The sequence below is a fragment of the Hoplias malabaricus genome, chromosome 17, assembly GCF_029633855.1.
Source record: "Hoplias malabaricus isolate fHopMal1 chromosome 17, fHopMal1.hap1, whole genome shotgun sequence".
NCBI lineage: Eukaryota > Metazoa > Chordata > Actinopteri > Characiformes > Erythrinidae > Hoplias > Hoplias malabaricus.
This window is the reverse complement of record NC_089816.1, coordinates 6,747,304-6,765,578: the sequence shown is the minus strand read 5'-3', so window position 1 is coordinate 6,765,578 and position 18,275 is coordinate 6,747,304. Positions and strand designations below refer to the sequence as shown.

Here is an 18,275-nt window from a genome sequence, read left to right as displayed (position 1 = left end):
CACATGAGAGTGACTCATTTTATTTTTCTGCAACATATTTCGAAGCCAAATCCATTACAACAAAATGGCCATTCTGTTTGGATTATACACCCTGGGGAGCATAACTTCAATCGTCCTACTTATTCTGCTGGCATGCATCACATATCATCCACTTAAAAGGTATATACACAAATGGAATGAGATGAGGCCAATTCCTGGAATGGAGGGTGCCTTCCCAATCATTGGCAACGCTCTGCAATTCAAAGCCAATGCAGCAGGTAAAGTATCGCAGCCATCTGTCTGTCTCAATCAGGATGAATATTTTAGGCTAGTTTAAATGCAACCTGAATGACAAAGAAATGGCACATAGGTGACTAAATCTGTCTCTTTTCAAGATTTCTTCAACCAGATCATCGAGCTCACAGAGGAGAACAGACATAGAGCTCTGGCAAAGGTTTGGGTGGGACCTGTCCCCTTCCTCATCTTGTACCATGCAGAGACCATAGAGGTAGGTAAAACGGAAGCTTCAGTATCTGCTCTGCAGTTCATGCCAACATAATGCGATGAATCATTTTCATATGGTCACTCTATGTGATGCTGAAAAGGTGCCAGTGTTTGGTCACTGTCCAAAAAACATCTCCAATTTTGTTGTTTTTATATAATTCTACATCATTTGAAAAGAGTGCCTTTGGACAGACTTTCACTGTTCATATTAACAGTGATGATTTGATACTAGTTCATAAAGAGTTTAGGCCTCAACCCCTTTTAATCCATGAAATCTTTTTCAGATTTTCACTCTTAGGCTAATTATCCAGTAAAGTCTAGCCCCACTGAGGGGTCTTTGAAGTTTAAGTGAAATGTTGTTTCTTTCTTAAAAAAAACCCCTTTTTTTCTTTCAGCCTGTCCTGAGCAGTTCCAGACATCTGGACAAATCCTCTTCCTACAGATTTCTGCAGCCCTGGCTTGGCACTGGTCTACTGACCAGGTAAAATATCCAGCACCATATCCCTGCTGCATCCAGTCTCAGAATCAATGCTTTAGTTAAACAGTGGCCTCAAGCCAATATCTCTCATCTAGCCTCCTGTCCCACAGGGCATGAAAAAAGTGCTTTCATGTGAAATTAAAAGTTTGCTTTTACTTTATAAGAGAACTTTTAATCCTTGTACAGTCACGACTTACAGAGTAGAAAAAAAGAGGCCCAGCTAGACTGCAAAAACATTCAAAATCACGGCAGTCAATAAGACCAGACAACAGGTCACTGTTCATCTGTTATCCGTGGCAGTCTTGATCAAGCTTCCACATGCCCTTCTAAAATCTATAAGGAATCCAAGGTATTTTCAGTGGAGTTTTTGGACAAATAAAAAATTCTCAGGAATGTATCAGTATGCTCAAATATGAAATATGAAAGACTTTTGTGATAGGGGTTCTACTTTAACATGAGCTTGAGTAGCAATAGATAGTGTGTGGAGTGGCATGCCTTGCTTGGTGCATGGTATCAACAAATAAACTAGGAAGTTACAGTGACATTTTCATTTATTGAATATAAATTTCATAGTCCCAAGACTTCTTTGTTACATAAATTAATACAATGGTATGTTGTATAAGGGTGTGAAGCACTGACAATCCTTGTGAAAAATTAAGGCAAAGTCCCCCTCCAGTGATGGACAGCACTTTCTTAGAAAAAGTCCCACAGTACTTTCAAAGTGGCATAGATGTAACTCTATATCATTGCCTTTTTTTCAGTATGTGCAAATCTATGATTGTGTAATTAGTCCCCACATTCGTTGCCATTTACCCCTCCACCACTCGCCTGCAGCTTAAAAACACTGCCCCGCAAGACATTGAGGCTGAATCTGGCTGTCTTTGGAACACTGCAGTTCATTAGTGGATATTTTCAGCCATGTTGTTGACTGGCTATTCTATGCATGATGTATCTTTGAGCATAACACCCCCCCCCCCCCCTAATAATACAATACTAATAATAATAATACTAATAATAATACAATAATTGTTAGATTTTAAGGGCATTAAATGATCTCTGATTCTCTTGACTGGAACTCACACTACTCTTGGGCTATACATCAAACTGTCATGAAGCTATGGCTTTTTTACCCAAATTATTAAGTGCACTATATTCCTCAGGAGGCAGTCTATATGTTTTTATTCATGGGCATACAAAGTGATGATAGTACTCATGTGTACTTGCTGATTTTCCTCCCACAATCTCCAGCACAGGAGACAAATGGCGCAGCCGACGCAAAATGCTGACCCCGACATTCCACTTCTCTATCCTCACTGACTTCCTGGATGTGATGAACGAACAGAGTGATATTTTGATCCAGAAAATGCATAAGCACGTAGGCGGTGAGCCATTCAACTGCTTCAGCTACATCACACTCTGTGCTCTGGACATCATCTGTGGTCAGTACAGACCCTCTCTGCTTCCTTTAGATTTCAGTTTATTTGATTTATTTGTATCCTATTTAATAACAACTACCTAGGTTAAAAAAAATGTTGGAATTCATTATCTGATAATTACATTCCAACAGAAACTGCAATGGGCAAAAAGATCTACGCTCAAAGCAATGCTGACTCTGAATATGTCCAAAGTGTGTATAAGTAAGTGACAGCTCTCTGCAATGTTATAACATATCTACTAACTACTAATATAGAGTAGTATGTATGTATAATGTGTCACCATTTCTAGGTCAAGATTGAGGTATTTTTCCCATTTGATCTACAGTCAAGAATTGACAAGAAATTGGCTAAAATTTAAATGACTGGGCGGCACGGTGGCGAAGCAGGTAGGTGTCGCAGTCACACAGCTCCAGGGACCTGGAAGTTGTGGGTTCGATTCCCGCTCCGGGTGACTGTCTGTGAGGAGTGTGGTGTGTTCTCCCTGTGTCTGCGTGGGTTTTCTCTGGGTGCTCCGGTTTCCTCCCACAGTCCAAAAACACACGTTGATAGGTGGATTGGTGACTCAAAGTGTCCGTAGGTGTGAGTGTGTGAGTGAATGTGAGTGTGTGTGTGGTGCCCTGTGATGGACTGGTGCCCCCTCCAGGGTGTATTCCCGCCTTGCGCCCAATGATTCCAGGTAGGCTCTGGACCCACCACGACCCTGAATTGGATAAGGGTTACAGAAAATGAATGAATGAATAAATGACTGTTTCTAAAAGAAGTCTTTGTACACAGTTTCATCTGATTGATATTGGGACACCTACAGGAATTTTATGATATCCCATTCTAAAACTATAGACATTAATATGCAATGCCCCTCCCCCCCCCTTTTCCAGCTATAACAGCTTCCACTCTTCTGGGAAGGCTTTCTACAAGACTTTGGTATCTGTGGGATTTTTTGGTCATTCATCTTGAAAAGCGTTTTTGAAGTCAGACTGGATCATGCTGGATGAGAATGTCTCGCTCAAATTCCTAGTTCTAGTTCATCCCAAAGGTGTCTGATAGGGTTGAGGCCAGGGTTCTGTGTGGGGCCATTCAAGTTGTTCCAAACAAACCTCACACAACCATGACTATTTGAACCTTACTTTGTGCACTGGGGCACAGTCATGCTGGAACATGCCTTCCCCAAAACTTTCACACCAATTTGAAAACATACACTTGTTCAAAATGTCTTTATATGGTGAAGCATTAATATTTCCTTTCTCTATATTATGTGGCCTAGGCCAGTGCCTGAAAAACAGACCCTCCACCAAACTTTACTCCACCAAAATGTCATGTAAAACAACAAACAAATCATTTTTGTGGTGGTGTGAACTATTGATCATTTACTAATTTGGTAATACCTCTTTTTGCTCACTGCTCTATCTGCTGCCAGCTCTTGTTTGTGCTGCATGCAATTTATGTTTTCTGACACACACCTCTTGCATGGACAGGTGTTCTCAGGAGTGCACCCACATTGGTTAATGAGTTTCTGAGTGACAGCTGAGTGCCCTAGACATTGTTTAGTGCATCAAGTGAGCATATTGCATCTTGGACACTGAGCTGTCACACAAAAAGTCATTAACCAATGGGGACACACTCTGGGAAAGCCCGCCCACACAAGCAGTTTGTGATAGAGCTGTAAACAAAATGTCAGTGACTATAAACTAAATATCAAGGTGAATAAGTGAGAGAACCGCAGCAGGGTGTTCAAAAATTTTAAAAAATATGATAACACAAATTATTTGTTTGCAAATTCTTATTGTACATTTGAGATTACATGTGTCTGCTTCTGTGAGTTTTATTCTCTCTCTTAAGTTCCAATTATATTGTTTGAGGTTGAGCCACAAATCAGATTTAATTGAAAGGACTGAAGCTCTCTATCCCCAACAGCAGTAAGTGCAGGGGTATCACACATCTAAGATATAATCGGTTGTAATGTTGAGACATTTGACAACAACACTGTTGTCATTTTGCATGTGTGAATAATAACAAGAGAAAGTGAAAGCTAATTGACTGTAGCTCACAAGAATGTTCATTTAGATGTCATTGAACAAATACATTCTTCAGAAGAAGATCCACATAGGGTAAAGATGCTCCAGTAATGATACTGACGAAACTAAGAATAAGAATATAAGAATAAAAAGGAAATTGGAGAGGTTCCTATACTGTTCATCTATCTCGCTACTTAAAAGCTTTCACTACTTAAAATCGCTGAGAACTGATTCATAGATTCAGATTCAATTTATTTGTCACATACAAAGTTATACAAGTACAACATTGCAGCAAACAAAACTATGATGTCACACCTGCAGGATGAGTGACATCATTTCTCGAAGACAGAGGGCCCCTTGGTGGTGGCCAGATTGGATATACAACATGTTTGGGGACGGTCAGGAACAAGCCAAAAGGCTCAAAATTCTGCACTCCTTCACTGCAAATGTAAGTCTATATAATAATGATATTAATAAAGACATAAGGACATACACCTCATATCTGTAAGTTGATGACAGATAAAATAAGACACTCTGGTGCAGCAGCTTACAAGGCTAGGTCACTAGTACATACAATGGAACTGCATTCTTGAAAGTGACGGAGCTCCTCTAATGACTATGGGATGAGTTGTGTGGTGTCATTCACATTTATGAATACAATTAAATCCTCACAGCCATGTTCCAACATGTAGTGTAAAGCCTTCCTAGAAAAGTGCAAAGTGGCAAACACCGATTAATATCATTGATTTTAGACAAAATTCTGTCGTAGCAAATAGCCTACATGCAGAATTTCTGTTGCATTTTCTTTTGCAATTGCTCCAAATCAGTCTTCTGATTAAAAACGTACCACATGGAATTTGACCAAGTAAAACTCTGATGTTTACGTCTAAAGTCTATGATGATGTTTCTAAAGGTGATCAAAGAGAGAGCAGCGCATAGGAGTAAAGTATCAGACAGTGAGTCAGACCAAGGGCCAAGAAAGCGAAGGGCCTTCTTAGACATGCTGTTAAAAACCACCAGCGATGATGGCAGTTCACTGAGTCATGAGGGCATTCAGGAAGAAGTGGACACCTTCATGTTTGAGGTAGATGAAAACAGTAACATGACACACTATGCTCAGATATATGAGAAAGGAAGGTATTTTACATGACCAGAACCAGGCCCAAATCCTTTTTATTTCTTCTGAAAGGGCCATGACACTACAGCAGCTGCCATGAACTGGACTTTACATCTAATAGGAACTCATCTAGATGTCCAGAAGAAAGTGCAGGCAGAGCTTCAGGAGGTGTTTGGTATATATTGTTATAGAATTCATTCATAAAATAAATCCCCATAATTGTTCAAATTCCCATTCAGGTAGAGCTGCCCTTTTCAAACACGAGAGCATCTGAGCAGCCTAGCAAATATTTTTATGATTAATGAAGCACATTATGACCTAGTTCATTACACCTCTGAAAAGCAATTACATGTGCATTTCTGAGATCTGATGGTATGGGTTTCCTCCCAACGATGCTCACAAAAGCACCTGGAGAGCTTATGGAGGATTTCTAGCCTGTAAAATTTTAAAGGTCCTGGTCTCCTCCATTTAGAACATATATATGTATGATTGGTGTGTTCTCCCCGTGTCCGTGTGGGTTTCCTCCGGGTGCTCTGATTTCCTCCCACAGTCCAAAAACACACGTTGGTAGGTGGATTGGCGACTCAAAAAGTGTCCGTAGGTATGAGTGTGTGAGTGAATATGTGTGTGTGTGTCTGTGTTGCCCTGTGAAGGACTGGCGCCCCCTCCAGGGTGTATTCCCGCCTTGTGCCCAATGATTCCAGGTAGGCTCTGGACCCACCACGACCCTGAATTGGATAAGGGTTACAGATAATGAATGAATGGTATGTATGATTTGAGATACTACTTTACAGAAATGCCCTACATATATATATATATATATATATATATATATATATATATATATATATATATATATATATATATATATATATATATAAAGAGAGAAAGAGACACAAAATGAGAGTGTGGATACACAAATAGGTACAAGAACATTGCATAGTTTGTTAATTCCCAGTTCTGCCTCTCCCAGAGACCAAACCTAGCCCTAGATCTATTATTGACCCTATGAGTGATCTCTCAGGCCATTTCTCTTACTGTCTCACACTTTCTCCCTCTCTCTCTCTTTCTCTCTCTCTGTTTCCTGATGGGTAGGGTCTTCAGATCGTCATGTGGGGGTGGAGGACCTGAAGAAACTGCGTTACCTGGAGTGTGCCATCAAGGAGAGTCTGCGCATCTTCCCCTCCGTGCCATTGTTTGCACGCAGCATTTGCGAGGACTGTCACATAAGTAAATAACGGCAGACTGTCAGGGTACCGAATGCCAGCAGATCACAACGAGCTGTGCCGTTTGAAGTCACTGCCATTATTTGCATCTCAGTGAAACAGCAGATGTCAGGGCTTCTATTTTTGTCTCCCAGTGTCAGATTCTAAGTGGCCCCAACCTTTTTACCTGGCACAGAAAAAGCATTCAGCCAAAAGATGGGAAGTAATTTAAAAAAAACGAATACAACTCGCTTAAATATGCCTCAGCACAAAGAAATGCATTCAGGGTTTTGTCAAGGAATTGTATGTTGTTGTATGGTGTCGACTTGTTTCTTTTTAAATTGCTGGAATAACTGAGAAATCCCTGGAAAAACAGTGCTTATCTTCTCTCATGTTTTCTATTATTATTCCTGCAGATGGTTTCAAAGTCCCAGAAGGTGTGAATGCTGTAATCATCCCTTACGCTCTTCATCGTGACCCCCGCTTCTTTCCCGAACCTGAGGAGTTTAGACCTGAGCGTTTCCTGCCTGAGAACAGTGTAGGAAGACATCCTTATGCATACATCCCCTTCTCCGCAGGCCCCAGGAACTGCATCGGTAAGAGACAAAAGAAGTAGAGACAGGCTAAGAAAACTCCCCAGAGTAGTATCCTAATCACTATTCCCTGCACTGAATAAGATATATGTGTGTGTGTGTGTATATATATAAACACACACACTCCAGCACACACGAAGGCTGTTCAATAATTTCTCTGAGTAACAAGTATGTTGACAAAGTTGAATACCGCACCAAGAATTCCATTTTTTTGATCATATTTGCAGTTTTCTGATGATAGTGGTAATGGTCACTTTTTGCATAAAGTTAAAATGTCATTTTCCTCAGGTAATTGATAAGCTAATTGCTAATAAATGTATAGAAGTGTGATTTAAGACCAGGGCTTCACACAGCTCCAGAGGCCTGGAGGTTGTGGGTTCGATTCCCGCTCCGGGTGACTGTCTGTGAGGAATGTGGTGTGTTCTCCCTGTGTCTGCGTGGGTTTCCTCCGGGTGACTGTCTGTGAGGAGTGTGGTGTGTTCTCCCCGTGTCCACGTGGGTTTCCTCCGGGTGCTCCGGTTTTCTCCCACAGTCCAAAAACACACGTTGCAGATGGATTGGCGACTCAAAAGTGTCCGTAGGTGTGAGTGTGTGAGTGAATGTGTGTGTGTGTCTGTGTTGCCCTGTGAAGGACTGGCGCCCCCTCCAGGGTGTATTCCCGCCTTGCACCCAATGATTCCAGGTAGGCCCTGGACCCACCGTGACCCTGAATTGGATAAGGGTTACAGATAATGAATGAATGAATGATTTAAGACCTATCCCAAGACATTATTGATCGTCTCTTGTGTATATATGTCTGAGGCATACCAGAATATGACCACCTTCTTGTTTCTACACTCACTGTCCGTTCTCTCACCTCCACTGACAAGACAGGATCACACTGTAATTCTACAATTACAGACTGTAGTCCAGCTGTTGCACTGCTCCCATTTTTGCCCCTTTTTACACAGTCCTCCACAGGGCAGGTATGATTTATCAGCGCTGCAGTGACATTGACATTAGTTAGGTTGTGGAGCATTTTCAAGTTTGTATTGAAACCTGAATCTGTGGTGGTCCTGACCAATGAGGGACAGGGTGAAAAGTAGCTAAGATAAGCAGAGCAATAGATCTGTAATTGTAAAACGGCAGACAATGCACGAACACCATTGTTACTGAAAGTACCCTGTTATGACAGCTGTACCTCAAGTGCATGAATAAGCCGAAGCCTTGCTGTCTCACTTTTCATGAATTTCCATAACAGTCTAAACGTCCTATACGTCTGTGACCCGTAACACTGTCACGCACTGCCTCAAGCTTCTTAGAGCAGTGACAAAGTTGGTGCTACATATTCCAGGCCAAGGTTACTGTGTTTTATCCTACAGGTCACATCACATTAGCACTGCAACTTGTTATGATATGGCATCCCACCACCATCACACTCCAATTCATCGGCAGGCGTCTGTTCTGGCCCCAAAATCAATCATCTGTTTAGCACTGTGCTGCTGAAACTGAAGAGCGCTGCTAACTTCTCTCCCACATTCATCTCAAGAGAGTGCACGCCTGTCTCCCGCCACTGAATGAGACAGATTGTCTCTCACCGAGTGGTGCTGGCAGCTCCAGCCCACTGGCCACACAAGAAGAGCAGCATCTAACGAGGAAGAGAGGGGTAAGAGAGCCTTACTATGTGCTGCAGAGAGTGAAAGAACGAGAGAAAGGGAAGTGAGAGGCTTTCATTCGGAGATAAATCATTTCAGCTCTCTTTAGTCATGTCTACTGCCTCCCCTCTTTTAGCTTAGACTCACAGTGCTGAAGCTCCAGATGAAAGCACAGTGAGGTATAAATTAAGTGCTGTGAATTCTTCTGTGTACTCACTAGTTTTTGTATATTTTATGAATAAAAATAAAAACCTTACTCTGAAAACACATGGCTAACTTGCATTATCAGCACTGGCAAAGCAAATGGTTCTCACTTTTAAAACGAACCCTGACTGGTAAGACACTTAAACCTCAGTATACTGTCATCCATTGTTAGAAATAAACAAAATCTCTTGTTAGTTGCCATTTCTGTTGGTATCAAGAGGTTGGGGAAATTGGGGGCACTGAAGGTGCTGCCCACTGCTCCGGGTGTGTGTATTCACGCATTACAGATTGGTTAAATAACATTAAATGACTTTTTTGTTTACTTTTGTATAAGATATATACTCTCCTCACAGACCTATATATTTTTTTACTTTTTTTTTTGTTACAGTTGAGTCCCAGCTCTCTTGGTAACCTCACCCCTGATGTTTTTAACACAGAGGGCACCTCACTCCCCCTGGGAGTCGTTTACTAACTAGCAGTTGGTCTTCAGTAATGAATCTCTGGTTTCAGTTTGACTCTTCAAATAGTTTACAACAACAAACTATGAAAATGTGTTGTGTTTAAAAAAATCAACGCAATTAATTCTTTTTTGCAACATGTTATTTGCACGATACATTTGACATCCCCACTACATATCTATAACAAATACTGAAATACAGCAACTATGTCCTGACGTGTGTTTGTGTGTGTATTTTTGGGAACCTAGGCCAGCGTTTCGCTCTCATGGAGGAGAAGGTGGTTCTTGCTACAGTGTTGCGTCACTTTGACGTAGAGGCGTGTCAGAGTCGCGAGGAACTCAGACCCTTGGGAGAGCTCATTCTGCGTCCAGAGAAGGGCATTTGGATTAGACTTCACAAGAGAGCCCACTGAAGTCTAAACACGAAATCTCCCACTCATGATGGAGACGGCCATGCCATTGGTCATTTGCCAATAAATATAGTCTGTGCAGACTCTTAAAATGTGTAGCTATACTTTTTTAGAACTATTTTTTAGACTATTTTAGAACTAAGTGCAGTATTCAGTATTCAGTGTAGTATTATTCTTCTCAGAATCAGTTGTTTGGTTGTTGTACAGTGATGATTGATGTTTATATGAATGCTGAGCTGATGCTTTCTCCAATGCACTGTATATATATATATGCGGTAGAATTGAAGAAGAATCTCAATTATCGGCATTTCTTCTTGTGCAGTATTGAAACACAAGCCCAGCATTCGACCACTGATTTACTGGTTATTCGTGTCATTGTATTGATAAGCTCTTTGTGATTAAATGATTTTCTTCATCTAATTATCGTCATTACAGTTATTTTATACCATTTAGACATGACCAGACAAGCTGATTATAAGAGTGTTCCAAAAAGGGATCAAAGCAAATCCAACACTTTGCTTCTAAACATATTTTGGCACGGTAACAAACCAGTGTGTGTTTTGAATGAGCTCCAACATAGTTTCAGTATTGGTCAGGCTATTAGCTTCTCGAATTCCCCCTTTGCTTCAGCTCAGCTGTAGAATATCCAAACAATAAATCTACTGGCAGCACCATCCTAGGAGCTCTTCATTACCAGGCTGGGTCCAGGATTGGTTTTCCGGGGGTGAAAACAAACATTTGGCAGGAGAAACGTCTGAATAAACAGGCAGTGTGTATGAGGTGCCATACTGATTCCCTTAACAACATTCCTCTAGTGCACATTTTCAGTATGTGTAACATCTTCACTTACATGAAATTCATTTCAATGGAATTTACTGTGTATTTTTGCTATGACTGAGGCAGGGTTGTCTGTTGCACTGTATAATACTTTATGCCAAAAATCATCCCCTTGTCAAATGGGTCATTTTTCATTATTTGCACTTCTGTATTTTATTACAAATTCCAAAGGGTTCAAATTAGTCACATTTCCATCTTATAAAGCAGACTTTTTGTTAGATATCAGGACATACTTGGTAAAAGCAAAGTCAAGTTCAACACAGCCATGCGCTTGTTGCCGATTGGGACAATGTAATATCTTTCTTTAATGTGAGGTATGATAAGTGTTTGAACACTGTTATTTTCTTGCAGGAATGATTAAAAAATGCAGAACTGCAATTCCAGTGCACATTTATAACAGCACTTGAGCGTGAGGAAATTGCATTTCAATATAAGAGCATGGAAGATAATAAACTAGAACTCCAGGTAAAAGGTCAAACATCAGAAAAATACTAAGAACAAAGACAGGAATTACGAAACCAGTGAACCAAGAGGAATAATCCATTCCAAAGTCCACACCTATGGTATGATGTGAACATTATGTTCCCATAATGTTATTGTCCTTCTATATTACTGACACAATATCATAATATCTTCAGTGCATATTCTGCCAAAAAATGAGAAAAGCATGAGATACATTGGACAGTTATGAAAGAAAATAGTGAGATCTTAAACTGTTTAATGAATCTGTGAGAAAGTATTCAAACTGAATTTTTTGACAGTTATTTCTTAAGAGAAATATTTAAGAAACAGGAAGAAAACCAGTGCTTAAACTGAATTCAACAGCATCTTTTTTTAATGTTCTTTGTTCTGAAGAATAAGAAACATGATGAAACACTTGGCACAGGTGTAAATGATACCCACAAATGACTATGCAGGACTAGCAGCTATGTAATATATAATATTTCATGAAAGAGTTTGGGTGGCATGGTGGCACTGCAGGTATTGCTACTGCCACACCTTGGCTTCCTGAGTTTGATCCTCACCTAGGGTCACTGTGAGGGATTTCTCTGGGTGCTCTGGTTTCATCCTACAAGCCCAAACCAAAACACATGTTGGTAGGCCAATTATCTGTGCGAGACTGTCCATGCCTTACAGTGGACTGACACCTTGCCCAATTATTTATGGTAAGCCCTGGATGTACCTGGGTCCTGTTCAGGATGAAGAAATCACAGAAGCTGAATGAATGATTAAACAGACTATACAAATTACTGCAAAGGAATTTAAATGTAAAAAATGTTTTAATGTTGTTGTGAGTTAAGCTAAATGTTTCAGAGGCCGATGTGTAAGAATGTTCTCAGGGGTAGAATGGCAGTGTGTTGTTTTCTTTAAGACAGTGGTCGAGTGTTATTGTGGTGTCATTGGAGAGAGAGCCGGTCCTCCACAGAGAGGCAGTGTTGCACCTCTTCTTTCTGCAGTTTGACCACAGTAAGTCCAGCAACAGGAGGGCAAACCAGGTCAGCAGACTACTGCCCAGGACCTCTACCACCACTTCATCAAAAATTCAGCAAGTTCACGGAAAGGACCTGAGACTCTGAGGTTAGTCCAGGGATAAGATTCATTTGCAGTGAGACAGAATCTGACAAAACATTTAATGAGATATTAAACGTGCTTAATATGTAATTCTGGTTAAAAGAACAGTGACTGGAAGCAATGTGAGGGCAGGGGGAGGAGTCTCTCTGGGAGTGGGTTCAGATAAGCCCCCATTTGCATCATCTCTTACTTTTCTTTCATAGCCAACAACAAAACAGCAGATGGTGAGTGGTGGAGAAGAAGCTGTTGGTTGGCGCATAGTCATTAGTGTGGTTTCAGTCGAGTTTGGTTTAATTTTACTGGGGAGTATTGAGTGGGATATTTTCAATTGTATTTAGAAATGTCAGCATATGGCACGTATACCTGAAAACATTCTTTCATTGTCAGTAACCACTTATGCAGTTCAGGGTCACGTTGGGTATAGAGCCTACCCGGAATCACTGGCGCAAGTGGGGAACACACCCTCAAGGGGGTGCCAGTCCTTTGCAGGGTGATGTACACACACACACATTCACATCTACCAATGTGTGTTTTTGGACCGTGGGAGGGAACTGGAGCACCCAGAGGAAACCCATATGGATACGGGGAGACCACACCGGTGTACCTGAAAACACTGAGTACAAATTACAGATAAACAAAGCTACTAAACTGAAAAGAGAACATTTTTCCCACACAAAACCTTTCATGAGAGCCACAATCATTTTCCAAGCATCTCAACACACTCTTAAACAATTGGAAATAAGCAACCCAGGAAATATAGATCTTTCTAAACTGACAAAATATATCCTTCAGCATATACCATATGCTCTGTAAATTTAATGTTTTTACTGAACTCGGTTTGTATTCAAATGCAAGACATGTACTCATGGCAAAGTCTGAGTAGCTTTCAAGGCCATCCTCCAAAGAAAACTACTCTTATAAACACGTCTTGTTTATCATGTCTGGTTTGTTGCAGGGTGAAACATCTTCATGGAACAGAAAATCAAATGGAACAAAACAATGAATCCATCTTTAATCATATATTGGTTAAAGACCACTTCACTTATTTTTACTCTGAGAATTATCCCCTCTCACAAATGATGGCTTCTTCATCAACACATTTTGTTTTAAAATGAGCAGAAAGTGGGCTGCTCTAAAATGGCTCCACAGATGTGTTAAAGGACCCATGTGCTGCATTTTTTCTAGTATTTTTATATTTTATATTTTATATTATATTTCCTCACAGACAGGTGGGTTATGTATTGAAAAAAGGCTAAATGAATTTTTACGTGACAATATCCCAGCATTTCATTACCTCTTAGAATTACACAGGCTGATTGTTACTCTGCCTTTAAGACTGATATATGTGAATAAACTCAGTATTATACATTGTTTAATAAGCAGTCCAGAGGGTAGCTTCAGTATGAGTGGCATGGCTGAATGGGTGGATACCAGTAAAGTTGGTTAATTGTTTTGCAACTTACACATAGTTTTTATAACGTATACACATATATTCATATTTACACCTGAACCATCTGTTTACTTTTACAACTTTTCTAATTAAAATGGACAAATAAAATCATAAATCACTTTTTCAATGCATTAGCACATGTCAGAAACCCTAGGATTCTATGAGCTGATTTTTCCCCTCTGTCTCTCTCTCTCTTTCCTTCTGAGCACAAAGGCAGGGTTAAAATAGGCAGAGAAACCAGAGAACCGAGCAAAACAAGAGCAGAGAAATGGGACTATGCGGAAGCATCAAAAATAAAAGCGGAGAAATAAGAATCAAGCTGAAATACTTAAAATGAGGACCGAGCAGTAAGGGAACTGAGAAAAATGGCTAAAACAAGAGTTGAATTAAATAAAACAAAAGAAAATCAAAATTACAAAACTAATTATATCAAGCCAAAACACTGGATTTCAACTCGCTCCCACTCGGCTGCTGTGCTCAAGAGTGCAAGGTGAACAATACTGTGTTATCTGGCCCTTTCCTTGTGGTATTTTGGTAAAAGCATGCCACGGAGGTTTTATTAAGAGTATAGGGAACTGAGTAAACTACTGGGAATGGGCTGGAATTCAGTCCAATTTTTAGTTTTCTCTGTACTCTAGGGATATGTGGCATAAGATTTTTTATATTTCTATTTTTCACATATTCCTGGTCTCTATTTTTTGATTAGTCTTGCTGTGGTACGTCAACACATAAATTACACCACTGCTTTCACATGATCTTTTATTTTACATAAATGTGTTGCCACTAAATAGTAAACAAAGATATTGTGGTAAAATTCATTCTTTCATTCATTATCACCCTTACATTATCACATTATCATATAATACACCCTGCAGGGGGCGCCAGTCCTTCACAGGGCAACACACACATTCACTCACTCACTCACACCTACGGACACTTTTGAGTCACCAATCCACCTACTAATGTGTGTTTTTGGACTGTGGGAGGAAACCAGAGCACCCGGAGGAAACCCACGTGGACACAGGGAGAACAGACCAACTCCTCACAGCGGGAATTGAACCCACAACCTCCAGGTCCCAGGAGCTGTGTGACTGCGACACTACCTGCTGTGCCACCGTGTTATTTAACTTTTTTAAATAATTGAATACATACAAAAGATAACAACAAAAAAATATTTGTGAGATATTGTGAGAGAAGTAATGTTTTCTGGGTTATTTGTTGTTTTGGTATTTTTGAGTGTCACAGCATAAACACACATCACATTCTCAGGTACTCTGATCATCTGGAAACACACACACATATGTATCTATATGGGGACATTTTTGGGGGCATTACATATACTTCAATCCACTATGTACAGACTTACCATTAACATCTACTAGCTTAATCCTAACCCTGACACAACCTTATAGCATGATTTGCAATTAAAATGTAAGGATTTACATTGTGGGGACCAGATGTTGGGCCCCCATGATGTGAGAGTGTAAACAGGATTTTTCCCCACATTGTGATATATTCCTGGTACACACACACACACACACACACAAGATGGTGACAGCAGTGATGTGTGGTGGGAAGGTGACCGAGTGCTGTTTAGTTGAGGTGGCTGGTTGGCAGTCTTTACAGAAGCAGGAGATTAGTGGAGATAACGGCGGGTCTTAAGTGTTCTGTTCTTCAAAGAGCGTGCCTCATCAAACGCCTCTACCTACGTCTGCTCTGCAGAAGGCGGAGATCAATGCTCTCTGATATATAGAGGAGGATGTCAAATCCCCTTCTTCCAGAAATAACTTAGCCAAATCACTGTGTTGTGTTAGAGAGAGAGAGAGAGAGAGAGAGAGAGAGAGAGAGAGAGTCTTCTAACCAGTTGTGAGATCTCTGAGAAAACCTGGAAATTTACAAGAAAGACAGTCATGTCTTCGCTTTCATTAACACTACTCTCACTTTGACCAATTTATTCCATACAACTCACAAGGGGTATAAAAGATAACTTTGTTTATTAGTATTTTCTGCACATATTGTTCCAACGTTTATCATAATTGCCTACAAATAATCTTTTAATAACCATTTCTAAATTCAGCTGTCACCTCATTACTGCACCCTGATAAGCCTGTTATAACAAATAAGTAATGAAAGTGAATGAATATAACTGAAAGTCTTTGTCCTTTCCTGGATATCTCCCCAAATCATAAACACAATCCATGGCAGGGGTCCGAGAACAGGCAGAGAGTATCACTCCAGGAACATCCAACAACAATAAACTAAAAAATTCACAGTAAACCACACTGAACAAACAACACTAGGATGCAGACAATGACAAGGAAACCAAGGAATTAAGAGGAACAGTAACAGGAAAATAACACAGCTTAGAATCGAATACATAGGCCTGTCTCCAAGCCCACACTTGGGGTTTGTGGTTTTGATGAATTTCCTAAAACTAACACGTGGTAAGTCAATGAATGTATGAATATTATAAGAATACTACAAGACAAACACTGGTACACACCTTCCCACCCAGCAGTTGTATTTTTCATACCAGTATGGAGATGTTCACAGTGTTACTGTGTTTTTGACCCTTTGAAGCATCTGTAGTTCCACAAGGCTGTAGTTTGTTTGCTATTCAAATGTATTGATTTAATTGCATTCCTTTGCAGTAATGAGGTCAGGTACCGATGTTGATTAGCTCAGGATAACAAACACCATGTCAGCTTGACCCAGATACACTGGACTGAGCTCCATCCCTTCTGATCGGATTGTTCCAATGCTAAAAAACCAAATGCTAGGGAGATTCATACCATCTAGTCAACATTTAGCATTGGGCTTGGTGACCTTAGGCTCATGTGCAACTGTTTCAGAGAGTCCCATTTTATTGGTCAGTGCCCTTTTATGGAGATTAAACAAGCAATGTGTGAATACTGGTGTACCTTACTTAGTATATTCATCTGCAGACTTCAGACACGAGTGTAGCCCTCTGCAATATCTTAGACAATATCTGAATTAAAATGATCTATTCACATGTACAAACCCATTTTTTGGTGGTTAAGATATATATTCTGGTGTGTGTGTGTGTGTTTTATTAATATATGTGTGATATTACACTCTTTTATGTATTTATTCTTCTTATTTTGGAATTGCTGGAAATAGGGTTTGTAGTTTAGATCTTCTGAGCTCAAAACAGCTTAGTTTATGAGCTTCCAGAAAATTGCATGGATTTATTTAATTTCTTTATCAGCCATTTAATATAAAGCACTGTTTATCCACAGCAGATTGTGAGAGAGTACTATAATATTGGGCTACTAAAAGGGAAGGATTGGAAAGGGTTTTTAAAAAAAATAGACATATATTAAAAAAACAAAACATTTTTTGTAATATCCCCTGGTGCGCTTAAAAACAGACAAATAAGTAAAAAAATAATACAACAATGTCAGCAACAATAAAAACCACTATGATATAAAAAAAAAAAACACATCATTTCAAAGCTCTGTTGTTCCTGGATAAATGGGCTCTTCCAACAAAAAGCAAAAAACATCCATTTAGGCTTTTTATTAGCGCTGCTAACTTTTTCAGTCTTCACAATTTTTTCATCATAAGCATATGTTTACATTTAAACATGAAACCTAGTAGACACCCCCACCAAAATAATAAATAAATAAATAAATAAATAAATGGTAGAATATAATAATAGCAGCCTTAATTGCTGGTTACGAATGTTTGTAGCAGGTTGGGGGTGTTTGAGGTGTTAGCATTGGTGAATATTCATGGTATCCTTAGAAGTGGCTTTAAGCTTAAGAAAGGAAGGACACCTCTATCTACACAAGATCTCCCCATTAATTTGAATAAGATACATATCTGCAAAGCTGCTGAGACAGGCTCAGTTACATTAGATTTGTCTCTGCCCTGAATGAGGGGGAAAAGAGAAAATTGCGATTGATTTCTTTGGGTTAATCAAAGGGTTAGAGCTTGTGATTTTCTTCATCACTGTCTAACACTGACAAAGAGGCAGTGGGTGGGAGGGAGAAAAAAAAGCTTTTGAAGGTGCAGAACATTTGAAAACGGAAATTGTGATGTTTGGGCAGGGTGCTCTTAATATAAAGATCATATTTTAAAACTGAACATGGAGCTTTGCTCCTTTTTATCTTCACTGAATGTGTTTATATAGTTTGGACACTTTGCCGCTGATGTTTTCAGAGCTTCACATATTGTACATAGAATGTGTGAGTACGTTTGCTGCAATGCTGCAATGTACACCTCCTAAACCTCCAAAAACATACAGCAATTAAAGATCACGGACACATATAATGACAAGAGCTCAGTGCAGACTGCATAGATTTTGTTGCATGTCCTTGTGATAAGGGCCTTCTCTTGGGGACTTCCGCAAACTGCTTTAGAC

General features: G+C 39.8%; 1 protein-coding gene across 1 annotated transcript; it reads left to right on the top strand.

Moving 5' to 3' along the window:
• The first annotated feature begins 64 nt into the window (after positions 1-64).
• Positions 65-10,423, top strand: cyp4v2b (cytochrome P450, family 4, subfamily V, member 2b). Its single transcript, XM_066649220.1, has 11 exons — positions 65-257; positions 375-487; positions 879-964; positions 2,210-2,400; positions 2,529-2,598; positions 4,731-4,857; positions 5,323-5,493; positions 5,599-5,701; positions 6,622-6,756; positions 7,148-7,327; positions 9,869-10,423. Exons 1-11 carry the CDS (start codon positions 65-67, stop codon positions 10,030-10,032), a joined length of 1,533 nt encoding a protein of 510 aa, XP_066505317.1. The 3' UTR covers positions 10,033-10,423.
• The last annotated feature ends 7,852 nt before the right edge of the window (positions 10,424-18,275 follow it).

What these genes read in the sequence shown, in the direction of transcription:
- cyp4v2b (XM_066649220.1), top strand. Translation starts at nt 65, where the DNA reads ATGGCCATTCTGTTTGGATTATACACCCTGGGGAGCATAACTTCAATC. An exon ending in TGGACACCTTCATGTTTGAG is followed by an intron (nt 5,494 to 5,598) that starts GTAGATGAAAAC and finishes TTCTTCTGAAAG; the next exon opens with GGCCATGACACTACAGCAGC. An exon ending in AGGCCCCAGGAACTGCATCG is followed by an intron (nt 7,328 to 9,868) that starts GTAAGAGACAAA and finishes TTGGGAACCTAG; the next exon opens with GCCAGCGTTTCGCTCTCATG.